Source organism: Pseudorasbora parva, chromosome 19 (assembly GCF_024679245.1).
Source record: "Pseudorasbora parva isolate DD20220531a chromosome 19, ASM2467924v1, whole genome shotgun sequence".
Lineage (NCBI taxonomy): Eukaryota > Metazoa > Chordata > Actinopteri > Cypriniformes > Gobionidae > Pseudorasbora > Pseudorasbora parva.
The window spans coordinates 570,977-598,778 of NC_090190.1; the positions used below are offsets into that span (position 1 = coordinate 570,977).

The following is a 27,802-nucleotide window of genomic DNA, read 5'->3' on the forward strand; positions in this document are numbered from 1 at the left end:
GTTCATTATTTTCCATAATGTAATGATAAAAATGTAACTTTCATATATTTTAGATTCATTGCACACCAACTGAACTATTTCAGGTCTTTTATTGTTTTAATACTGATGATTTTGGCACACAGCTCATGAAAACCCAAAATTCCTATCTCAAAAATTAGCATATTTCATCTGACCAATAAAAGAAAAGTGTTTTTAATACAAAAAAGTCAACCTTCAAATAATGATGTTCAGTTCTCCACTCAGTACTTGTTCGGGAATCCTTTAGCAGAAATGACTGCTTCAGTGCGGCGTGGCGTGGAGGCGATCAGCCTGTGGCTCTGCTGAGGTGTTCTGGAGGCCCAGGATGCTTCGATAGCGGCCTTAAACTCATCCAGAGTGTTGGGTCTCGCGTCTCTCAACTTTCTCTTCACAATATCCCACAGATTCTCTATGGGGTTCAGGTCAGGAGAGTTGAGCATAGTAATACCATGGTCAGTAAAGCATTTACCAGTGGTTTTGGCACTGTGAGCAGGTGCCAGGTCGTGCTGAAAAACCAAATCTTCATCTCCATAAAGCTTTTCAGCAGATGGAAGCATGACGTGCTCCAGAATCTCCTGATAGCGAGCTGCATTGACCCTGCCCTTGATAAAACACAGTGGACCAACACCAGCAGCTGACATGGCACCCCAGACCATCACTGACTGTGGGGACTTGACACTGGACTTCAGGCATTTGGGCATTTCCTTCTCCCCAGTCTTCCTCCAGACTCTGGCACCTTGATTTCCCAATGATATGCAACATTTGCCTTCATCCCAAAAAAGTACAGTACTTCCTCAGGGTCCATTCTCCTCTTCTCGTTGGGCAGCGTTTTTTGCCACACTTTTTCCTTCCCACAGACTTCCCACTGAGGTGCCTTGATACAGCACTCTGGGAACAGCCTATTCGTTCAGAAATGTCTTTCTGTGTCTTCCCCTCTCGCTTGAGGGTGTCAATGATGGCCTTCTGGACAGCAGTCAGGTCGGCAGTCTTACCCATGATTGCGGTTTTGAGTAATGAACAGGCTGGGAGTTTTTAAAAGCCTCAGGAATCTTTTGCAGGTGTTTAGAGTTAATTAGTTGATTCAGATGATTAGGTTAATCGCTCGTTTAGAGAACCGCTTCATGATATGCTAATTTTCTGAGATAGGAATTTTGGGTTTTCATGAGCTGTATGCCAAAATCATCAGTATTAAAACAATAAAAGACCTGAAATATTTCAGTTGGAGTGCAATGAATCTAAAATATATGAAAGTAACATTTTTATCATTACATTATGGAAAATAATGAACTTTATCACAATATGCTAATTTTTTGAAAAGGACCTGTGTATATATATGGGGCAGAGCTACAGATGCTCTATAGGGGCGCAGCTACAGATGCTCTATAGGGACGGAGCTACACATGCTCTATAGGGGCGCAGCTACAGATGCTCTATAGGGGCAGAGCTACAGATGCTCTATAGGGGCGCAGCTACAGATGCTCTATAGGGGCGCAGCTACAGATGCTCTATAGGGGCGCAGCTACAGATGCTCTATAGGGGCGCAGCTACAGATGCCCTATAGGGGCGCAGCTACAGATGCTCTATAGGGGCGCAGCTACAGATGCTCTATAGGGGCGCAGCTACAGATGCTCTATAGGGGCGCAGCTACAGATGCTCTATAGGGGCAGAGCTACAGATGCTCTATAGGGGCGCAGCTACAGATGCTCTATAGGGGCGGAGCTACAGATGCTCTATAGGGGCGCAGCTACAGATGCTCTATAGGGGCGCAGCTACAGATGCTCTATAGGGGCGGAGCTACAGATGCTCTATAGGGGCGGAGCTACAGATGCTCTATAGGGGCGGAGCTACAGATGCTCTATAGGGGCGCAGCTACAGATGCTCTATAGGGACGGAGCTACACATGCTCTATAGGGGCGCAGCTACAGATGCTCTATAGGGGCGGAGCTACAGATGCTCTATAGGGGCGCAGCTACAGATGCTCTATAGGGACGGAGCTACACATGCTCTATAGGGGCGCAGCTACAGATGCTCTATAGGGGCGGAGCTACAGATGCTCTATAGGGGCGGAGCTACAGATGCTCTATAGGGGCGGAGCTACAGATGCTCTACAGGGGCGCAGCTACAGATGCTCTATAGGGGCAGAGCTACAGATGCTCTATAGGGGCGCAGCTATAGATGCTCTATAGGGGCGGAGCTACAGATGCTCTATAGGGGCAGAGCTACAGATGCTCTATAGGGGCGGAGCTACAGATGCTCTATAGGGGCAGAGCTACAGATGCTCTATAGGGGCAGAGCTACAGATGCTCTATAGGGGCGCAGCTACAGATGCTCTATAGGGGCGGAGCTACAGATGCTCTATAGGGGCGGAGCTACAGATGCTCTATAGAGGCAGAGCTACACATGCTCTATATGGGCGGAGCTATAGATGCTCTATAGGGGCGGAGCTACAGATTCTCTATAGGGGCGGGGCTACACATGCTATATAGGGGCGCAGCTACAGATGCTCATAGGGGCGCAGCTACAGATTCTCTATAGGGGCGGAGCTACAGATGCTCTAAAGGGGCGGAGCTACAGATGCTCTATAGGGACGGAGCTACACATGCTCTAAAGGGGCGGAGCTACAGATGCTCTATAGGGGCGCAGCTACAGATGCCCTATAGGGGTGCAGGTACAGATGCTCTATAGGGGCGCAGCTACAGATGCTCTATAGGGGCAGAGCTACAGATGCCCTATAGGGGCGGAGCTACAGATGCTCTATAGGGGCAGAGCTACAGATGCTCTATAGGGGCGCAGCTACAGATGCTCTATAGGGGCAGAGCTACAGATGCTCTATAGGGGCGGAGCTACAGATGCTCTATAGGGGCGGAGCTACAGATGCCCTATAGGGGCGCAGCTACAGATGCTCTATAGGGGGCGGAGCTACAGATGCCCTATAGGGGCGCAGCTACAGATGCCCTATAGGGGCGCAGCTACAGATGCCCTATAGGGGCGGAGCTACAGATGCTCTATAGGGGCGGAGCTACAGATGCTCTATAGGGGCGCAGCTACTGATGCTCTATAGGGGCGGAGCTACAGATGCTCTATAGGGGCGCAGCTACAGATGCTCTATAGGGGCGGAGCTACAGATGCTCTATAGGGGCGCAGCTACAGATGCTCTATAGGGGCGGAGCTACAGATGCTCTATAGAGGCGCAGCTACAGATGCTCTATAGGGGCGGAGCTACAGATGCTCTATAGGGGCAGAGCTACAGATGCTCTATAGAGGCGCAGCTACAGATGCTCTATAGGGGCGCAGCTACAGATGCTCTATAGGGGCGGAGCTACAGATGCTCTATAGGGGCTTAGCTACAGATGCTCTATAGTTTTAGAATGTTTGATCTGATTCATGGAAATGAGTTGAACAAACAAAATCTGAAGCTTTTCGCCGCTCATGTATAAATCAGACAGGGCTCTCTTATATTCATAAGTTGCAAGACCAAGAATGATTGCAAATCTAATCTAATGACATGCTCTTTAATCTTAATGGCTAAATAAAGAGTGCATTAAATCACAATGTAGATTAATTTGATATCATCAGATTCCCTGCGACTACTGCACACTGTAAGTATATTAGCAGTGCTAACACTGACAAGGGCGAGACTGAGGCACACTTCAGTTCTCCGTCTCTCTGACCTCCGTCTGTCTGAGGCTGCGGCTAGCTGCTCGTCTCTCTCTGCAGCACTCTAGGATCCAAGGGCGTCTAGCCGCGTGTGTGTGTGTGTGTGTGTGTGTGTGTGTGTGTGTGTGTGTGTGTGTGTGTGTGTGTGTGTGTGTGTGTGTGTGAGAGAGAGAGAGAGGGATAGAGCTCAATTCAACATCAAACTCCTTGCATGCCACATAACAAGCTCACAAAAACATTCATGATTACCAAAAAAGACTTTACCAAGAAAGACGTTGCTCTGCAGCCAATTAAAATCCTTCGCACTCAGTGACAAAGAGGGCCAGATTGGTTGAGTGTGTCTGTGAATGGAGGGTGATGACTCCCTCATTTCTCCCATTACAGCAGATGAGAGAGACAGATTAATGCACACTACAGAGCAAAGGAAGAGCAGCGGATGGAGCTGGAGCTTCAGACAGACGGATGGACATCTGCACATTTGTGTGTTTAGAGTGTGTGTTTTAAATGCAGTTCCAAAGTAATTAATTGGTTTTGTTTAACTCTGTATTTTTTTTCGAGTTGTGTTGTAGTAAAAAATCGCTATGGGAAGCGCCAGTTGAGTGCAACCATTTTACGTCATTGACATAACGCAAGAAAAATGGCGCAGCCCATTGTCTAAATATGTAATGGATTTGATAAATAATGTACACTGAAAAAAATGACTTTGTGGTATGGTAAAATCTATTACATTAATTCATGTAATTATTACATTGTAAAATCAAGTTTAAGTTGGAACTATATATCTTAAGTAAAATGTACACAGTCTATTCATGTAATAACTGAGAAAAAAGAGTACATTTTATCATATATTTAAAAATAATATTTAATGTTTTATAGTCACAGCACATTCACCTAAAATATTAAGTAAATTTTAATCTGAAAAGCAAAGTGCATTTGAAAATGCGCTCAGATTTTTCGCAAAGATCCAACTTGTTCAGCGGTGGCAGAGATGGTCATTTTGGGATGTTGCTTTTATGTGGCTGACTTATTCTGAATAAGTTTTAACTTTTCATTGAACGTGAGTTTTAATCACAATAACGGTAGCCAACGCTACATAAGTTCTTATTGAGAATTAATAGAGTTTTTTTATGTCACCATTATGGCGATGAGTGTTTTCTTTAGTTGGGCAGTTTGGCGACTTTTTAATGTTAGTGTTTCTCTCACTGCTGTGACTGAGTTTGCTATGGCAAGAAAAGCAGAGAAAACATGATCAGATGCTTTTGGCCGCTTGATAATCAGAATTTGATCACTGTGTAGTGGCTTAATTCACCACGTGAATATGAGCAATATACTATTAACCTTGTTTTATTCTAGAAAAGATCCAGCACAGTTTTAACCAGAAAAGTTGAATACATTTTATAACAGACTGTACACTAAGCACTTTGAACACCTGCAAGCTTTTCTCACACACAGATATGAAGATTCAGCCTAAGAATCTCAACAATGGTGACATGCTTCATGCCACAATGCATTCTGGGTGCATCATGCAAAATTCCCAAATGCATTGTGGCATGAAGCATGTCACCGTTTAAATTTTAATTTACTTGATTACTTTTAATAAATACAACCTGCTAAGTTACATATAATTAAGTAGCATTTACTAAATGTCTTAGCAAATGTTACATTTATAGTTAAGTACATTTTACTTGTTACTGGCAAGTAATGTGTACTTGATATTACAGCAGTAAAATTTACTAAGAAAAATTGAGTGCAAATTGTTACAAAGATTTTATCAAGTAAATCCTACAAGTTGTTTTTATTAGTGTAGATCTTTCAGGGGCTTTCTACTACATATTATTTCAGTAAGAGACAGTCTTAAATTAAGTCTTAACACCAGGGGATCCCTTTAAGTTTGATACAATGAACTTCTTACATGTTACTGTACTTGTATTTAAAATGCCTACATGTCATTACAGCTATTTTAATTTCTGTAATGACATCCATAATTACACGATTGATCCTTAACCTGACCCACAGCAGCAGACCCGTCCTAACCTCACCTGCAGCACAAGTGTTTAACAATTGAGGTGTAGCGCGCGCACACACACACACACACACACACACACACACACACACACACACACACACACACACACACACACACACACACACACACACACACACACACACACACACACACACACACACTCTAGGCCATGTGTCCCGGTCTCCAGCTGTCTTTCTCTCCATGTCATCCTCTTATCCCTCTCACCCCAGCCTCACTCACAGAGGAGCCGGACCCCAGAGATCTCCACAGGAGTCGCCATCTAAAGCAGCCAAACTAAATCCTCTGAAGATATTGAAATGTCAATCCCTTCAGCCCTTTCCCTCAGACACGCATACATGTGCATACACATGCACGCACACACACTCAGGCACACACATGCGTGCACACAAACTCAGATACAAACACAGCAAAAAAAACCAGTGTTAAATTAACAATCCCCAGAGTTTATTTGAGTTAAAAATAACTTTGAAGCAGTGTTAAAGTTAATAAGATAATTAAATGATAGAGTGGTGATTGACAATTAGTGATGAACACCTGCTGTTAACAAGTAGAGTCGCTGAAAGGGAAGAGTCACCATTATGGTGATTAGTTTTTGCTTTTGTTGAGCTTTTCCCTTTTAGATTGTTTTAACTGTGTTTATAAAACAAATTTGTTGTGGGCAAGAAAGCACGGAGAAAATGTCTTGGTGTTGTTATATTTTGATAGTGGCATAATCATCCTGTAGTTAACCGAGATCATTGTCAGCCCAATCTTTGATTATATTTATGTCACAACATAACCAACAACACCTGTCGGACACACTGATCACCATAATTGTGACCTAAAAAGGTGACTCTTCCCTTCAGTGATCCTGCTTGTTAACAGCAGGTGTTCATCATTAATGGCCAATCATTACTCAATGAATCACTTAATTATCTCTTACTTCAACACTGTTTCAGTGTTTCTTTTAACATTCCTGAGTGTGGGCTCAAATAAACTGAGGAGTGTAAATTTAACACTGGGTATTTGCTGTGCACACTCACACTCACTCAGACACACACGCACACGCGCACACACACACACTCACGCAACACACACTCGCAAGCACACTCAAACGCACACACACACACAAACACACACTCGCACCCACACACACACCCACACACCCACATGCACACACGCGGAAAAGAGCAGTTTTGTATGGGTCTCACTCAAGGCCAGCTCAAAATTCATATTCACACCCTGTTACTGTCAGATCCACAATATTAAAAAGTGTGTGAGGCGGTTTAAAAACGACAAAGTGTCATGCGAGAATACACAGATCTGAATGAAGCACTTACACACTCATACAGTTGCTGGAGTTGTTTATCAACCACAGAAAATACGTGACTCATCCATGGTGACAAAAAGCCTTTAGACTCATAGGGCTTGGAGAGCCGTCAGAGTCTTTCCGTTCATAAATTCACACTGATTTACTTTAGACAAAAAGAGCCTGAACAGATGTCTAGTTAAAATCAATCTGCAGACACACAAACACACACGTCAGTCGATGCTGAAGCACACACACACACGACAGTCGATGCTGAAACATACACACACAGTCGATGCTGAAAGACACACACACACACACACACACACACACACACACACACACACACACACACACACACACACACACACACACACACACACACACACACAGTCGATGCTGAAGCACATGCTGCTGGAAGTCTTCAGTGTTAGCGTGTTCAGTGTGTTGAAGCTGTCATGTGAACGTCATGTGTGTGTGCACTGCTGCAATATTCCCTCTCACTGATCCGTGGTGGAGAGACAACATGCCATAAAAAAACCGCTGACCTTTATGAATACTGCATTAGTGACTGCGAGACACACCCGCCACTAAACCCGTCAGCAATCCGTCCTCGCATCCTCGCAGATGGAAATACTAAAAGAGGAGCTTTTCTCCATCTTCATCCTTCTTCACTGCTCCAGTTCTTCTCTATATCAGGGCCAGTGTTCCTGATCTCCTGAAATGCCTCCATCTTGAGTTTCTTCCGGAAACCAACACGTCACAATATTCCTCGTTATAATAATTCATATGCAGAATAAAGGGGCGGGCCTGGTTGAGTTAGTTAGTCGTGTGTTGAGACTGTCGGTTATAATAAGGGGCGGTGCATTTCACCAAACACCAATCACAACACACAGCTCCAGCCGGCCAATCAGAGCACAGTGTGCTTCAAGAAGGAGGAGCTTCATAGAGACAGAGCGTTACTGACAGACTGGGAGGAGAGGAGCCGCAGCACTTGAGAATATGAGGAAATAATCCACACCTGCTCTAGTAGAGCCAGAAAACCCTCTGAGAGTGTGTGAAAGGGCAGAACATGGGCTGTTTAACCGTCCTCTCAGAATAAGACGGCACGGTTTGTGGCTCTTAGCGCTGTAGGCTTTAAGAGCACAGGTCGATGAGAAGCCTGACCAAACGGATTGAGCCATATTTGAGCCGGACTTTATCGGCCCGCCGCAGGCCCTGATGGAGCTTCGGCATGAAAGGAGGCTTCGCTCGGCTTCTTTTCTTGGGAAACCGCAGGGAAGATGGGTCCCTCCAGCATCAGACCTCCACACATTTACACACTTGTGAACCTTTGTGTGTGTGTTTATGGGTGCGTGTGCTTTTCTCACTCATTTATCCTGAGAAGGGAAGCAGTTTTAAATAAGCCAGTTATGATATATGTGCTCCAGATGTAACACTGACTTGGGCTTTTCTCAACTCAAACTCAAGAGTTCAACTTTACAGCCCAATATCAGTGACTCTCACCGGATGTACTAGCTCTGGATTTTGCACTGCAAAACATGCTCTTCTTACTTTTGTCTTGTTTCCAGTCCAAGTATCTAAATATTCTTAAATCGAGATGCATTTACTAGATGAGTAAAATGACATTACTTGTTTTCTGGGGATAAATATCTAAATGAAGAGAGTTTCTGCTTAAAACAGGCAAAATGATCTGCCAATGGGGTGAGAAAAATATTTATCTTATTTCTGTTTGGGACGGAAACAAGAAACAAGATTTCAATCAGAAATCAGATTATTTTTCTCACCCCATTGGCAGATCATTTGCCTAAGCACAAACTCACTTCATTTTGATTTGAATCTCTCATCATTTCACTGATCTAGTAAAATCATGTTGATTTAAGAATCACACACACACACACGCGCACACACACGCGCACACACACGCGCACACACGCACGCACGCACGCACGCACGCACGCACGCACGCACGCACGCACGCACGCACGCACGCACGCACACACACACACACACACACACACACACACACACACACACACACGTTTATCAATGGAGCAGATCTCTTTCAGAGACTTCTACACACACAGATTTTTCTTTCCATTAAAAGTAAATTGCCGAGCGTTTATTTGGCTCTCGATTCCTGCGCTTTCATTATCTGACACTCTTTCCAACACAATTGCTTTTTCTTCGCCAAAAATGACTCTTTCTTTGTCTCTCACACCTCTTCAGTAGTCTTTCTTTCTCTCTTTTTCCTTCAGGCAGAGTCCAAATTAACTTTTCCACACATGCCAAAAGCAAATGAATTAAGAGAATTGGCCACAGAGAATAAAGAATATTTTGCACCATAGTCTCTTCTTCTCATTAATCTGCTCATAACTCCAGTAAGCAGTGTAATATTCCTCCAGTGTAGATCATCTGTTCTCTGTGTGAATATACAGTAAAGTGTGATTTATTCCTGTGGTCAAAGCTGAGTTTATCATCATTACTCCAGTCTTCAGAGTCACATGACCCTTCACTAATCATTCTCATATCTGATGATCAACACACAGTTATGATTATTATCAGTGTGAAACGGTCATAGGATTCCATTCAAAAGACAAAAGTAAAGAGGGAAGACAAAAAAAACATCAACAAAATTATGATTTTATTCTGTAAGGACGCATGAAATGGATCAAAAGTGACACTAAAACTTATTTTACATTTATTTAATCTGTTCTTTTGATCTTTCTATTGAGTGTGTGTGTGTTTGGGGGGGGGGGGGGGGGTGCGCGTATGCGTGTGTGTGAGAAAGTGTGTGTGAGTGTGTGAGATTGTGTGAGTGTGTGTAAGAGACAGAGTGTGTGTGTGTTAATCTGAATGTGTAGAAGTGAGTTTTTAGAATTAAAATGCAGAATGTTTCCTGTAATGGGTAGGTTTAGGGTTAGTGTGTGTGTGTGTGTGTGTGTGTGTGTCTGTGTGTGTGTGTATAGGCAAACTCTTTGGACCCGACCACTCACACAAACACACACCAGCTGTTCACTGAGCCCTGCTTGACTCCAGATGCTGCTCTTACACAACTTCATCTTGTAATTGGTCAGCACTAAAACTGGAGCGTGTGCTCATGGGTTAACATGCGCGCACACACACACACACACACACACACACACACACACACACACACACACACACACACACACACACACACACACACACACACACACACACACACACACACACACACACACACACACACACACACACACACACGTTTCCATCGGCTTGTACATTTTGACTCAATGATATTTTCCTGCAGCTAAACAAACTCTCCCATCCACACATCATTATTAATACTCCATTTACTGTAGTCCAAACCTGGGCCACAGACACTAAATATAACACACTAAAAAAAATATATATATCATGAACCCTGACCACGGCCGATCTCATTAAAGAGAAACAGGAACTTTGTTTAATCCACACACTACAGAAAGACATCGCGGCCCTGAGGAGAATAAGCAGCTTTTCCTCATTTGACTCTGAAACGGGGACTATCCCACTGGAATCAAACACACATCTGCCGTATTAATGCTGTCCTCAAACGCCACCTCAGGACATGAGAGGACACTAACATCATGATCTAACTTATTCAACTAAATATGAAATATACATGAATTAATGAGGTCTTCTTTAATTCTATAAACTATAACACTGATCTGCCAACATTGTCTCTCTCTGATAAATTAAAATAAGCTGATAACATCACTGTTTACTCCAGAACGACTGTACAGCCAAATCTAATTCTGCTGCAGTATTGTCCTGTTTGACACTGAAGCTGCTCTGACACAATCGCCGTTGGAGAAGAGCGATAGAAATAAAGATGACTGATTGATTGATTGATTGATTGATTGATTGATTGATTGATTGATTGATTGATGAGAGCCATGTTTGGTCCACGGCAGCCATCTTATGAGGAAACAACATTCAGCTGTCCTGCTCGGAGGATGAACACAAGGCCACAGTACATCTTCTACTCACTTTATTTGTCATGAATATATACTCATGAAAATACGTTGACGGCTCCATGAAGAACTTTAACATCTACAGAACTTTTCCATTGCACAACAAGTCTCTATAATTATTAAAATGTTCTTTAAACTAAGAAAAAAATGTCTGAAAAAATATCACTTAAATGTTCTTTAGGTAATCAAACTAACTATGGCATCATTGTGAAAATCTTTAACGGCTGGTTATGGTAATGGGCGGGGAATTTCCCAAACACCAATCACAACACACCACCCCAGCGGACCAATCAGAGCCAAGTGTGCTCACTCATTTTGCAACACTGGAGAATATGAGAACATTTAACTGCTCTAGTAGAGCCAGAAAACACAGCACATCATCCTGTGGCCTCTTTAAAGGGTTACTTCAGTGATTTAGCATTAAGCTTTGGATTTAAACTGGGCCATTAATGTAGTAGAAATGTGAATTTTTTTAAATTTGATGCCTTCTAGACCGAGAATAAAATGTATTTTTGTCTCATTGGGATGAAAGACAACAACTCCCAGAATGCATTGCTTCGCTGCCCTACGAGGCCACGCCCACAGCCACGGCTACTGGTAATCATTTAGTTCAGTTAGAGAACAGACACCCCAATTAAAAACTGAAGGTGTGTGTTCAATATAATGTGAGTGAGCCGAGCGAGATTCACGGCACAAATGCAGCAGAAGTCAGATTACATGCGGGCGCGGTGTTCACAAGACACAATATTTCAAAACACAGAGCGTTAATGAATCAGCGTATTGATTCATGATTCGGATCGCCAATGTCAAGTGATTTCAGCAGGTCCAAATCAAGAATCAATTCACTGAGTCATAACCGTTTGAATCTTTATCTGAGGATTGAACACAAACGCGGAAGAGAAGCCAATGCTGAATAAAGTCGTAGTTTTTGTTATTTTTGGACCCAAATGTATTTTGGATGCTTCAAGAGACTCTAATTAACCCACTGATGTCTCATATGGACTACTGTGATGATGTTTTTATTCCCTTTCTGGACATGGACAGTATAGTGTGCATACACTTGCATACGCTCTCGGACTAAATATAAAATATCTTAAACTGTGTGTGAAGATGAGCGGAGGTCTTACGGGTGTGGAGCGACATTAGGGAGAGGAGTTAATGACAGACATTTCATTTTTGGCTGAACTAACCCTTTAAGTAGAGTACTGAAGTAAATGTGCTTAGTGACTGTCCACCTCTGAAGTAACCCTTTAAGTGTGTAGAATAAAGTACCTGGAAGGCTGGTGGAGATGTTGACCTGCGCGTGGAAGCGTTTGTTAGGCAGGAGCTCGGAGACGCCGTTACGGGCCTCCACGCTGAAGGAGTAGTTGGAGTTGGGCAGCAGGTTGACCACAGTGACGGTGCGCTCCATCAGGCCGCTCTGCTGCGGCACGAAGCCCACACTGGCTCCACAGGGCTCACACTGCACCAGCGGGGCCCTCGGGGGCCCGACGCACCGCCTGCAGCCGATGCTGTAGCTCAGGTCCCCACGGCCGCCCGAATCCTGGGGCCCGGCCCAGTCCAGGATCAGCGTCGACTGCTTTAGGGTGTAGACCAGATCACGGGGCGGGGAGGGGGGGCCTGTGCGAGAAACCAGCAGAGCCAGAGTAAAACACACACACACTGCAAAACCATCTGAACATACTCTAATTAACACGACCATAATTACCCCTCAATGAACTGTAATTCTTTTTAATAATTTAACCTAATTATCTACAACCGGATGAAGCTTAACGGAGCTTGAGGCTTAAAATCACACACAGAGAGAGAGAGAGAGAGAGAGAGAGAGAGAGAGAGAGAGAGAGAGAGAGAGAGAGAGAGAGAGAGAGAGAGAGAGAGAGAGAGAGAGAGAGAGAGAGAGAGAGAGAGAGAGAGAGAGAGAGAGAGAGAGAGAGAGAGAGAGAGAGAGAGAGAGAGAGAGAGAGAGAGAGAGAGAGAGAGAGAGAGAGAGAGACACCAATTGTACAAGTTCTCCCACTTAAAACGATGAGAGAGGCCTGTAGTTTCCATCATAGGCGCACTTTAACTATGAGAGACAGAATGAGAAAGCAAAATCCAGAAAATCACATTGTCTGATTTTTAAAGAATTTATTAGCAAATTATGGTGGAAAATAAGTATTTTGGTCAATAACAAAAGTTTATCTCAATACTTTGTTATATACTCGTTATAACAAAGCAGCACAGATTTTCAGCTTCCTCCAAAGATTATCTATGGGGTTGAGATCTGGAGACTGGCTAGGCTACTCCAGGACCTTGATATGCTTCTTATGAAGCACTCCTTTGTTGCCCGGACGTGTTTGGGATCACTGTCATGCTGAAAGACCCAGCCATGTTTAATCTTCAATGCCCTTGCTGATGGAAGGAGGTTTTTACTCAAAATCTTATGATACATGGCCCTATTCATTCTTTACATTTACATTTATGCATTTAGCAGACGCTTTTATCCAAAGCGACTTACAACTCAGGAGTACAGAAAGCGATCCGTCAAGAAGAGGCAAAGAAACGCAGAAAGTGCCCTAAATACCAAGATTTGTACACCGCTCAGAGTAGCAAAAACCAGAAAAAGGAAAGAAGAAAAGAGAAATAGAGGAGGAAGCCTTTACAGGAAGCCTTTACATTCTTTCCTTTACAGAGATTAGTCGTCCTGGTTCCTTTGCAGAAAAACAGGCCCAAAGCATGATGCCCCCCCATGCTTCACAGTAGGCGCAACTCAACACTCTATCTCCTCCAAGCACGACAAGTTGAGTTTTTACCAACAAATTCTATTTTGATTTCATCTGTCCATATGACATTATCCAAGTTCTCTTCTGGATCATCCAAATGCTCTCTAGCAAACTTCAGACGGGCCCGGACATGTACTGGCTTAAGCAGGGGGACACGTCTGGCACTGCAGGATTTGAGTCCCTGATGGCGTAGCGTGTTACTGATGGTAGCCTTTGTTACTTTGGTCCCAGCTCTCTGCAGGTCATTCACTAGGTCCCCGTGTGGTTCTGTGATATTTGCTCACCGTTCTTGTGATCATTTTGACCCCACAGGTGAGATCTTGCGTGGAGCCCCAGATCGAGGGAGATTATTACTGACTGACTGACTGACTGACTGACTGACTCACTGACTGACTGACTCACTGACTCACTGACTCACTCACTCACTCACTCACTCACTCACTCACTCACTCACTCACTCACTCACTCACTCACTCACTCACTCACTCACTCACTCACTCACACACACAGAGAACTTCTCTCTCTCTCTCTCTCTCTCTCTCTGTCTCTCTCTCTCCTCATAAAAGGGACTGTAGAATCGATACTATAATTAACACCACCACAGAGACTTTCTCTCCTTTATACACCAGCAGTCTAATCAATACAGTAATTAGTGGTGTAAATAAAAGTCATAAACAGTCAGTGGCTCGTTCAGCCTAGAATAAACAGCTGGTCACACTAGAACCGAAAGGTTAAGTGTGTGAGTTCGAAAGCCACTAAACAGAACCACAAAACATTTGGGTTGGTCTGGAAATGGCTTTCCATTGGTCAGCACACAGATAGCCCCGCCCTAAACTCACACCATTGGCTGAGCTAATGCTGCTGTGTCAGGCTTCAGTGAGATCAACATATGAAGAATTAAAATAATGGATCATAAATTATTTGAAAATTAATTTGTGGGTAATGTTGCTATCTAATACTGTGGATAAGTTTTTAGTGAAGCTTTTAAGATGTTTAGATCTTCTATTTCACCAAATATCTTTTGCTTTTACAGATGAAAAGGGCAAGAAACTGCAGAAAATGAAACCTCTGTGAATCAGCGCTAAACCCCACGGTAAACAACATTACAGCAGGAATCAATAGGACTGTTATAGGAATTTACAAATGAGTAAATACACACATGATGCACACACACACACACACATACACACACACACACACACACACACACACACACACACACACACAGAAGAGGCGTGTCTTACGTGTGCAGGGTGCGGATGGAGCGTCCAGCGGGGTTCTGAAGTGGTCGTCCTCACACACACACACCACTGATCCTTCTTCTTCAGCCTTGCTGTTCTCTGGACACGGAAAACACTCTTGCTGCCGCGACGACATCTTGTAAGTTCCCGGAGGACAGGCTGACAAGACAGAACACACACACAGCACAGAACCCGTTACAACAAAACCTGAGAACAGAACCGGTCACATGGCTTTAGATCTTATAGCCAACATGAAACAAAACACACACTGCAAAAAAACACTCTTCTAACTCAGTCATTCTGTCTTGTTTCCAGTCTAAATATCGAAATATCCCTAAATCAAGATGCATTTACTAGATCAGTAAAACGACGAGATATTTTTTCTCGTTTTGTTGAAATAAAATCTAAATGAAGAGAGTTTCTGCTTAAAACAGGCAAAATGATCTGCCAATGGGGTGAGAGAATAATCTGATTTCTGACTGAAATCTTGTTTCTCGTTTCCGTCCCAAACAGAAATAGGATTATTCTCACCCCATTGGCAGATCATTTAGCCTGTTTTAAGCAAAAACTCACTTCATTTATATATTTTACCCAAGAAAACAAGTAATGTCATTTAATCTAGTAAATGCATCTTGATTTAAGAATATTTAGATATTTGACTGGAAACTAATTTAAAAGGAGCATGGCTTTAGACCTTATTAGCCGACATGAAAGAACCATTTAGGAGCATAAGACGGAGAAACATGCGACTGTGCCTCCAGGAACAAAATCCTTCCTAACTAATGAGGCTCATATTACACATGATTAAGGGGCTGTTGCCTGTGTGAGCAGTAAGTGATGGAAGCTCGTAAAGAACCCGCGGAGACACTCGCGCAACAATGACTCCAAATGTTCAATATGTGCGGTGTAGGAAAGAGAAAGTCCCGCCTCGTAGTGAGTGTGAGGATGTGTGGCTCAGTCTCAATGATTAACACACCACCGACAGTTCACTAGACAAAGAGAAAAATGTATCCCTTCTGCTGTTAAAGAATAAATGAGCACACTGCAAAAAATAATCTTCTTACTCAGTGTCTTGTTTCCAGTCTAAATATCTAACAATTCTTAAATCAAGATGCATTTACTAGATAAGAAATTGTTTTCTGGGGAAAAATATCTAAATGAATTTAAGGCAAAAATTGTCCAGATACAGTTTACAGCTCCATTTACAACCCTATACATTTTGCCTTATTTGGAAGAGTTCAGTGAAGCGGCTCGTGAGTCCTGACAGAACACAGACCCGACTGAACGACACTTTAAGCAGAACATCTCAAATGGAGATTGATCAAATGCAGACTACTTGTTTATTGGTGTTTTCAGATCATCCGAGAGAGAGAGAGAGAGAGAGAGAGAGAGAGAGAGAGAGAGAGAGAGAGAGAGAGAGAGAGAGAGAGAGAGAGAGAGAGAGAGAGAGAGAGAGAGAGAGAGAGAGAGAGAGAGAGAGAGAGAGAGAGAGAGGAAGAGAGAGAGAAGAGAGAGAGAGAGAGAGAGAGAGAGAGAGAGAGAGAGAGAGAGAGAAGAGAGAGAGAGAGAGAGAGAGAAGAGAGAGAGAGAGAGAGAGAGAGAGAGAGAGAGAGAGAGAGAGAGAGAAGAGAGAGAGAGAGAGAGAGAGAGAGAGAGAGAGAGAGAGACGAGAGAAAAGAGAGCATGGCTTTGTGCCGTTGCCAGATTCAGTAATTAAATCCCCCAAACAGAGCTTTTCTGTGAAAAGAACTCTCTCGCGCGGATGATCTGAAAACACCAATAACAAGTAAGCTGCATTATCAATCTCCATTTGAGCTGTTTCTGCTTAAAGTGTCGTTCAGTCTACATTTTAGACTTGTCATTTTTCGTCAACGATATAGCATGTTTATATAACGTTAATCACAATGTAGGCTACGCAGTGACTGTGAAATACATCATAGGCCTAGTTCAGTTCTCAAAATTTAAATATATAACTTATATTTTTACAAAATGAATAGCCTTGTCAAATGACTGTCGTTTTAACTTATATGGTGGAAAAGGTGATCGTTTGCTAGAAGGATCGAGTGAACGATCTGTAAGCAAGTAATCTACGGTTGTATTTTGTAATACAAAATAATATTCCCCTTTGTCATTAGACACTTTAGTTTGGTATGGTACTTGGTGTTTCCTGTCGTTACTGTAAGCATCTCGCGTTATCTAGACAATGCTGTCTCTCTAAGAAACTTTCAGTTTAATCAGAAATTGCTTGAACAGCTAACATTAGTCAATAAGTGGATAAACCGCTGCTCACTGCTGCAGGAATACAGTCGCTTTCCTTCAGTTTAAGATGCTGAGCGAAGCTTGCTTGAAATGGGCCGAACAACGAACGATTTTGAAATAAATGGTTGTGGTATCTGATTATAATAAACCTCAACCATGACTGTTGACATATGAACAGTCCTCCCGTCCCCCTGCGCAGCCTGAACGTGACGCGTGTCATGAGAGCTGTTTTCGCTATCCTCAAGTGTCTTGTTGCAAACTGCAGTCCCGATGATTCGGCTCCATCAGTTCCACCTGACAATTAACATATTTGGACAGATGCAAATGTTGGGCGTGTATATTAATGATGGCCTTATGTTGAGAAGCACTTATTTTTCTGTGGTGTGTTTTTGATTTACATCAGAAGGAGGAGGCAATGGTGTTTGAGACTCACAGTGTGTGATGTCCATCTACTGAACTCTATTATTTCACTATGCAAGGGTTAATTCAGTTTTCCATTCTAGGGCACCTTTAAATTTCAGAACTAAAACGTCTGTGTTAGTCCAAAACCCCCAGAAAACGACTCATAGTGGAGTGTGTGTCTATAATAGATGGTGAAAGACCGCATGTGCAGAAGAAGATCAGCTACTTCATCATCACAGCTGGTGGCCCTGCCCACTATATAATCCCAGATTTGGCCCCGCCGACTGGTACAAATATTTAAACTCCACAGAAGTAAACTAGAACATCCTAAATGTTTTAAGAGTTTAAAGATATCTTTCCTTGGTGTATGGTGGGTGTGGCTTTCAGCCATTTGGCCTCTCTCTTCTCAAATCTATAGGACTTGATTAATGCCGGGGCGGCAGTGGCTCAGTGGTTCATGTAGGTTGTCTACAAACCAGAAGGTTGGTGGTTCAATCCCCGGTTCCACCTGACCAAGTGTCGAAGTGTCCATGAGCAAGACACCTAACCCCAGCTGCTCCCGACGAGCTGGATGGCGCCTTACATGGCTGACATCGCCGTCAGTGTATGAATGGGTGAATGTGAGGCAAAAATGTAAAGCGCTTTGGATAAAAGCACTATATAAATGCAGTCCATGCAGTCCATTTAATGCAAATTCCTATTGTGAACTTGTGTTTCCATTTAAAAGAGTTTCAAATGGTTCTGGGTATGGATCTGGTTCTGGGTATGCATCTGGTTCTGGGTATGGATCTGGTTCTGGGTATTTAAGGAAATGTTGCAAAGAGCTCAGGGCTCGATACTGTACTCAGGTCAGCCCGTAATGCTGGACGTTTTAACCCCTGCAGCATTATGTTACCTTGATAAGTTAGGTATACATCTCATTCTTTACTTCAGAGTATTTGATGTTATATATGGATTACCTTTGAATTGATTATGTAATTGTCATTATACATTTACCTGACTGTTAATAAATTGTTACACTTTGATTGATTCTGACTTGCTCTGGAATTATTCAGGTTACGAACGGACATAATTTCAACAAAGGGTTAAACGGAATAATTAAATGTGTACGTAAACTATTAAATATAAATGACCAAAAAAACAATTGGCGTTCTAACCAAATTCTAAATTATGATTAAATGGAGTCAGATTAAGAAGACCTGGAAGAAAATCCTTTTCCCCGCTAAAAAGACGAACGCGCAGCGACCTTCACCCGCCGATCGTTAGCCTCCATTGGGACGATTTGGTCGGGCTTACACAATCATTTCATCATTGCCTCAATACACTGACAGGGTCATAAAAACAATTCTCTGAAAACATGCAATAAATATGCACATGGAACACACACACACACACACACACACACACACACACACACACACACACACACACACACACACACACACACACACACACACACACACACACACACACACACACAGTGACCCAAGCAGCAAATACTGTCCTGTTTTCCAGTGAGGCAAGCAAAATCTGATAGACAATCAGAAAAATACCAAAATAAGTGATATGGAATATAAAAGCATACGACTCTAAACACACACACGGTTACACACCGAAACAATGTGTATGAAATGTGAAAGCAAAGCTCACCAATGTCACGGCTTGTCGAGTTAATTCCTGCGAACAGCACTAATAAACTGTGTGCTATCAGACCTGTGTTTGTTTTTGCTGCTGTCTGTACAACTTGACTTTAAACCGTACTGTATTTCACCGCTGTTGGAACTGTGGAAAAAACAGACAACTGAAGACAGCTAAAGCCGAACACACTGAAGGGAACGAGATTACAACCCGATGATCCAAGAAATTCCCCCGGATCCATTTTTGTCTGATTGCACGACAGACCAGCTGGCTACATACGGATCAATTCATCTAACGTGACATCAGCAGGAGTTGATTAACAGAAACCGGTGAGATGATTGGCTCTATGACTCTAATGCAGATCAAGCAAAAGTCTCGCCAGGGGTCCAGTCGCAGAGGATCCAGCACAAAGACAAATGCCAGATATCTGAAGGGAAATGAGGCCTGTGGATCCAGCAGTGTTTTGGACATTCTTTGCCTAATTTTATGCCAGGGTTTATTATCTGAAATTATGCATCATTTAAAGTGTAACGGAGAACAAGCAAATCATTTAAATGTGTTCTTTTATCCAAATGGACTAATGAGAGTAATAGAAAGAGAAGCAATTAATCCAAGACGGGTAGTGCGACCATGCCAGATTTCCATAAGAAAGAATAAAATATAGTTAGTAGGTGAATTTCACTCATAGTGGAGTGTGTCTATAATAGATGATGAAAGAGCGCCTCTGCAGAAGAAGATCAACGCCCACTTCATCGCCACAGGGTTGGCCCCGCCCACTTCATCGCCACAGAGTTGGCCCCGCCCACTTCATCGCCACAGCGTTGGCCCCGCCCAATTCATCGCCACAGCGTTGGCGCCGCCCACTTCATCGCCACAGCGTTGGCCCCGCCCACTTCATCGCCACAGCGTTCATCATCACAGTGTTGGCCCCGCCCACTTAATCATCACAGCGTTGGCACCGCCCACTTCATCATCACAGCGTTCATCATCACAGCGTTGGCCCCGCCCACTTCATCATCACAGCGTTCATCATCACAGCGTTGGCCCCGCCCACTTAATCATCACAGCGTTCATCATCACAGCGTTGGCACCGCCCACTTCATCATCACAGCGTTCATCATCACAGCGTTGGCCCCGCCCACTTCATCATCACAGCGTTCATCATCACAGTGTTGGCCCCGCCCACTTAATCATCACAGCGTTGGCACCGCCCACTTCATCATCACAGCGTTCATCATCACAGCGTTGGCCCCGTCCACTTCATCATCACAGCGTTCATCATCACAGCGTTGGCCCCGCCCACTTAATCATCACAGCGTTGGCACCGCCCACTTCATCATCACAGCATTGGGCCCGCCCACTTCATCATCACAGCATTGGGCCCGCCCACTTCATCATCACAGCATTGGGCCCGCCCACTTCATCATCACAGCTTTGGCACCACCCCTTCACAGCGATGATCCCACCCACTTCTCACCATCACAGCTTTGGCCCGCCCACTTAATCACCACAGCGTTGGCCCCACCCTCTTCATCACCACAGCGTTGGCCCCGCCCACTTCTCACCATCACAGCTTTGGGCCCGCCCATCGGAGTGTTAGTGAGATGACGAGGAGGCGAACGGACTAAAATAACATTCCCTTCCAAAGGATCCTAATGCTAGGAATGTGCTTATTAATTTGCAATCTCTCAGTTGAGCATTATTTATTTGCGTTCACTATATTTCACTGAGGAATCTCTGGGAAATGTCGGCGCTTTTCAATCAGACTTTTATGATATGGACTCGACGCCACATCGTGAGTAACCATGTTCATTCTAATGGCTGATCTGAGACCAGTGATTATATAATGATTCATGTACAGTCAGATCTGCGTGTCAGTAAATCAAACCAAATTCTCATTGTTTCTCTCAGTAGATGAAAATAATCTGTGATTAAATGATATTTAGAAAGCGATAAAAGAACAATCGCCGGAGCTGTCAATCAAACCGCATGAGTTTATCAGTGACTGAGTGTTGGACTCCCGTATGATTCAACCAATCTCTTATTTACATTGTGTTTGCAAGTTTTAATGACGAGATCGTTCATGAGCTCAACATGTCTGTGATCGGCTACACTGATCATCACTGCAAACCGTTCATGCCACCATCTGAATATAAGGCCATAGATCTAAATACAACGCTATAATCAACACTTCTCACCATTAGCTACCCTTGAGAGCTTTAGGAGTAAAACATGCTCAACGTTTTCCATAAGAAAGATTAAAATACATGTGCCGAGTGAGTTTACTGCAAAGGGTTAGTTAGTTAGTTAGTACGTGCATTTACCTTGTGTAGGTTAAAGGAGGGAAAACAACAACAACAAAAACAATAATGAAAAAATGTTTTTTAGTAAAGCCTGTCTGACAAAGATTTGGTTTTGTATGAGCAATCAGATGCCGCTGACGGGTCTCTTCATAACCACCCAGCTCTTTCTAACACACATCAATAAATCATAAAGAACGTAATACAGTAAACGTGAGCAATGAATTGTTTCAATGGCGCTCAGACAGGAGGTATTAATGAATATTAATAAGTCCAAAAAGAGGTTTGCTTTGCTCTCTCCCTCTCGTCTCAACACAAATGGCCTTCATTATTTTCTGGCTATAATTCCACGCCGTCTTCTTTCCAAATGTCAGGATAGATTTGCAAGCAGCTGTCAGGGAATCAATAATTCATGTCATCATATTCAGATCACTGCCTCAATGCTGCTAATTCCAATTTATGAAAGAATCCCCTGCGAATGGAATAAATCCACATAAATGAAGGAGGGAAAGATCTATTTTTTCTTGTCCTGCTGATCATATGCTCTTCATTCTCGCGTGAGCGTTTAGGTTTAATCGGCCTGTAATCACCTGTTCAGGTTACGCAGGTAACACACATTCTGCCACCGTGATTACAGTGACATTGATACGCCCTCTTCATTAATCAGAGGCACCAAAGCTATTTTTTCCAAATCTCAATTGTCACAAACAATCATCTTCAGAGGTCTGGTAACAGAAGCAAAATTCAAATATAATTGGGAAAAGAAAAGGATAGATATTTGGGTGTTGGCTTTCTAACCACCCACCTGCAATACCAACCAATGTAAATCGTAATCACGACAACATCCAGCTTCATGTAAGCAAGTAAAAGCACACATTTCCTCTAGTTACGGTTTACATGACAGCCTAAACCGCTCAAACTGGAGTCCCTTTCAGTGGGATTTGGAGAGAGACAAATGAAGCGCTCTTAGAGTGTCACGACTGGACAGACTCTTTCTCTGCATGTCCATCACATTCATCCTCTTAACACCACTTTCACCATTTTCCTTCACTCTTCTTGTATTACCTTTGTACTCTTATCCTCTTTCTCAGACATTCTCACCCTCTCCCATGTTCTCCATCTTCCCCCAAATCCCTCTTCTCACACACTCTCAAATTCAATGTCGCTTATCACTGCCGACAGAACAATAGAAAAACCACGGACAAGAGTCAGAATTAGAGGACCTTACATTGCTCAGCCTTAATCCTGGGATGATCCGAAGTCGGTCTCATGAGGCTTGATTCCCAGCATCTCTCTCTCTCTCTCTCTCTCACACACACACACACACACACACACACACACACACACACACACACACACACATACAAATCTTCATCAGCACTGTTCCCTTATTAAAACACAGATCTGCTATGTCCAAATCAATGAACGCCCACAGTCGTGGACTCTATAGCACTTTGCACATTCACACCTTTCTTGCATAAGAGTTCTGTCTAGGTTACACGCTTTCTTCATCCCCAGATCTTGCCCCCCCCCCCTTCCCCAATGAACCACATTAGGTCATCCACCTCCAGAGGCTTAGAACGAAGGATGACATCATCAAAGGCGTCCATGCAGCTAATGTTGGGGCTTTGTTTGCTTCCTGTCACCTCTGATGGATGGTTTCCATTTAGCCAAGTACGGAGGAGATTTGTAAACGTCCAGAGCTGAGCCTGAGCTCAAGCCCCTGATGGAGAAGCAGAAGGCTGAGCCGATCATAGTGGAGTCAGGCACTGCTACATGTGTGCACAACGGTCACGTGAATTTGGAAATTCAGGTCATTGCGTTTACAGATCATAGACCACTTCATGTGTCATTTCTCACAGAAGGTCCAGGGGAACGCTGTTACTGAGGTAGAACTACACAAAGAGGGCGAGAGATTCTGCATAGTGATGGGAAGAGGAAAAGGGGTAGAAAAGGAAATTGAAAAGGAAGAACAGAAGGAAGGAAATTAAAAATACAAATGGAAAGAAAGATAGAGGGAAAATTAGGGGAGAAAGTGGGAGGGAATGAATAAAAGAAGTGGGAAACAAGGAAAGAAGGAAAGACTGAAGGAAGAAAAGAGGGAGGAAGGGAAGGAAGGAAAGACGGATGTAACAAAACAAAGAAAATGGAAGGAAGGAAGGAAGGAAAGAAGGAAGGAAGGAAGGAAGGAAGGAAGGAAGGAAGGAAGGAAGGAAGGAAGGAAGGAAGGAAGGAAGGAAGGAAGGAAGGAAGGAAGGAAGGAAGGAAGGAAGGAAGGAAGGAAGGAAGGAAGGACATATGGGAAAAGAAGGACAACTGGAAGGAAGAATTGGTAGAAAAGAAAAGGAACTTGAGAAGGAAGGACAGAGAGAAGGAAGGAAAGAAATGAAAAATACAGATGGAAAGAAAGATAGAAGGAAAATTACACCGGGGAAAAGAGGAGAAATTGGGAGGGAAAGAAAAGAGGGAAACAAGAAATGAAGAAAAGACTGAAAAAGCAAAGAAGGAAGTTAGGAAGGAAAGAAAAAGAAAGTAGGGAGCAAAAAATAAATGAAAGAAAAGAAGGAAAGATGGGGAAAGGAGAAAATAAATAACAAAGGAGTCGTAAAGAAGTGGGAGGTAATCAACGAAGAAAGGGGAAAGAGAAATGGAAGAATAAATGTTGGACGAAAGAGAAAAAGTGGTGAAAGAAGGAAGGCAGGCCGGCAGAAAGGAAAAGCAAAAATGCATTAAAAAAAGGGATGGACGAAAGCAAGGAAGAAAAGAGAAGAAGGTTTAGGTGAAGGGGAGGAAGGAAAAATAAGGAAGGAAGAGGGAAAAGGGGCAAGAAAAGAAAATGAAGTGTGCCGCTGCAGCGTTAAATAAGTGTGCTAATGTTAGAGCGAGACGGAAGCGTCGCGTCGCCGTCCCTCTCCGCGCAGACAGCAGGACCTCCGCACAGTGGGGAGACGGCACATGTGGAATCGATTTCCTCTAGGCTTCCAGTGACATTACCCATGTCCCCTCAAACCCCAATCTCAACACGCCTCGATCCACGTCTGCCTGATCTCAGAAAGCAAGCTATCAGCTTTCCCTCATTAGGCTGGGAGAGAGGGATGAGATCGGAAGGAGAGAGAGCTGTCCATTTGCATTCCAAACCCATCAGGCGGGTGTCAATGGTTATGTTTGCATCTGAATGTCAAAGCAATTTCAGGTGCGGCACTCAAGGAATTGAGAGAGAGAGAGATGGAAAAGAGAAAAAAAAGTCAAACCTCGTTTCTGAATCACTGAAGGGTGTCCGACTGATGAGGATGCTGGGTTCGGGGAATGAGAGCGGGGTTGCGAATGAGATGCAGGCAAATTTGCGACATCGCTCAGAAATATCCAAGCACGACAGGTTGGGCACATTTGCAGCCTCAAACAAACAGCGCTGCTTATTGTTAGCTCAGGTAATGGATACCTCTCCCCTTTCACTTCCGCAGGGCGCGAGGCTCAGCTTGAACATTAAGTGATAAAGCCAAGTGGAAAAGAAGTCATTCCTCAAAGTTTTGCAGACGCTACCAATCGAGACTCTGAGCATCCTACAAACAAATTGTTGAAACATTTCCTTCTGAACAGGTTAGACAGCAGCAAAACCCCGACAATTTAATTATAATAGAAAAGATGAGAGGCGTGTTTGCTGATTGATTTCCATTTTTTGAGGACAAATGGATGTCTGGAGGCTGGTCACATTTCCATGATCAATAGCGTAGAGGTCAGGGACGATAACAGATATTCCTTCCAAGTAACACGCCATGGTCGGGCCGGGCCGAATAATCAGAGCGGAGAATGGAAGAGGAGAAATGGGTAAATCAAAATGAGAAAGGGGGAAATAAAAAGGAGGAAATTAAAGCAAGGAAGGAATGAAAAGAGAGGGATTTTTAATAATCAAGCCAAGAGACATGGGAAAAGGTCAACTTTACGAGAAAATCCAGTGACCTCAACCTAAAACGGCAGCACCTCTGACGACTGACCTTAGTGCCAAACGGGAAAAAGGAAAAGAGGGAAGATGATAAGGGGAGGAAAGAGGGAGAACGTAAAGGAAAAGAGGGAAGCGGATAAGGGGAGGAAAGAGGGAGAACGTAAAGGAAAAGAGGGAAGATGATAAGGGAGGAAAGAGGGAGAACGTAAAGGAAAAGAGAGAAGATGATAAGGGGAGGAAAGAGGGAGAACGTAAAGGAAAAGAGGGAAGATGATAAGGGAGGAAAGAGGGAGAACGTAAAGGAAAAGAGAGAAGATGATAAGGGGAGGAAAGAGGGAGAACGTAAAGGAAAGAGGGAAGGTGATAAAGTGTAAAGAAAAAGGGGAAAGGGATAATGGAAGTAAGGGAAAGGAAGAGATGTGTCCAATCCTGTACCTGGAGAGTTCAGATCCAAATTCCAGATCATGGAATAGGGTCCTGCTCATAAACTATCAGTCATATCTCTGATCAAAACTCTAGTGCCTGATTATAGTCAGTCTGCTTAAAGGAAAAGAGGGGGGGGGCATTAAAAAGAGAGGGATTGATGGTATTGATCATGCCAACACTCTTATGAAAAGGTTATGAAAAGATCCGGTGACCCCGACCCAAACTGTAGCACCTCTGACCTTCAGCCTAAGAGTCGTCAATACATCTGGCCAAAGAACACGACAGGGTTGTCACCTGCTGGAAATCGAAGGAAGTAAAACGGTCAGATCTATACATGACAGGATCGATGGCAAGGTTAGGAAGACACTGGCAGGCCTGAGAGGGTTATAAAGGTCAAGATGACCCTCGGTGAGAAACGAGGATGATGAGTGGATGGACAGGGCGAGAGGGTCGCGAAGGGCAATTACGGTCGGGCTGAACTTGGCTTCTAAGGAAAAAGCAAAGCCTCAGCATGCATCAACACCTGTCAGATGACAAACACACACAGTTCAATCTGCATCACACAAACTCACGAGCCCTACACACACACACACACACACACACACACACACACACACACACACACACACACGTGTGACCCTCGAGAAGAGCTCAAGCAACAATTACCAGAGTTTGTCAGTCAGGCATCTGCATAAAAAATGAGGCAGAAACACAATCAAGGCCACAATTAAGCTGTGAAGGTAAAAGGCTTGTGACCTTGTTGTGTAATTAACAGCTTCTTCTTTCATTAGTTCTTCTCTTTTTTTGAGGGCCCCATTTTAATTAAGACACAGGATGCTGTCGGGTGAAGTTGAAAGGGAAGTCAAGACATTGCTGAAATGGGGAAGATGAGAATTAGAGCTTGAGGTGCAGCTGCGGCGAGGAACGAGGGAGCGAGAGAGGATGAGAGACAAAGGCAGAGCTTATGATTACAGAGAGGAGGAGGAGGAGGAGGAGGAGGAGGAACACAAAGAACGAAACAAGCGCTTACAGTGAGAGACACACTGTAGACAGACACGAACGGAATGTGGAAAAGCCAGTGAGTGGCACAAATTGAAATGTTTGACTTTAACCTATAAAAAAACGAAACCTCTCTGTCGCATTAAGGCAGCGTTTTAAAGTGCCTTTCATCAGAGGGTCTCGATACGGCTTCTTCGTTGGGTTGTCGAATGCATTTTTCATCTCCCTTAAAGGGTTCTCTCCTGCCCCAGTGCACCGGGATCAACTGCACCATTCTGCAGAAAAACGCCGGTGTGTTCGACTCCGTAACGGATTCATCAGCGGATACTGGGACTACAGACTCATTCAGGACAGAGCCTAGTCAGATCCCACACAGATGGACATTAAACAGCGCTGCTAGAGGAGTCTTTGTGATGCCTGAATGCATGATTCACCAAAAACACAAGTAATTCAGATCATAAGCATTTCGACATGTTTATGGGGCACATGCTATAAGCATCATTATTAGACTGTAAAGTTACTGAAAGTAAAACGCTTTATCGCCCCGTGCCCTTCAGTCGTTCTCAGAATGCGATGACAAATGTGCGCCTACACGATTCAGTCATGAAGACGATTTGAAAATAAAAAGGTACTCATATAAAAAAGGCATCACTAAAATATATTCTAAAAGTTTATGAACTGAAGTGGCTTAAAACGAAATAGTTTTGCAAGTGTCTGAAAAAACACTTTAGACTTCACATGTGTTGAATGTGAGTGGCACCACATTTAGGCTGCACACTCTCTTGAGAAGGCACTTATTTTGAATAAGCAATTATTTTATGACTGCT

At 43.5% G+C, this 27,802-nt stretch overlaps 1 protein-coding gene across 2 annotated transcripts in view; it reads right to left on the reverse strand.

Annotated features, from left to right (window-relative positions):
• LOC137048470 (ephrin type-A receptor 7) overlaps positions 1-27,802 on the reverse strand; it is a 197,539-nt gene that overhangs the window by 51,179 nt on the left and 118,558 nt on the right. For both annotated transcript variants that reach the window (XM_067426638.1, XM_067426637.1), the window contains exons 4-5: positions 15,015-15,170; positions 12,281-12,628 (exon numbers count right to left, since the gene is read on the reverse strand). In XM_067426638.1, coding sequence (XP_067282739.1) covers positions 12,281-12,628; positions 15,015-15,170 — 504 coding nt within the window. The remainder of the gene's footprint in view (positions 1-12,280; positions 12,629-15,014; positions 15,171-27,802) is intronic.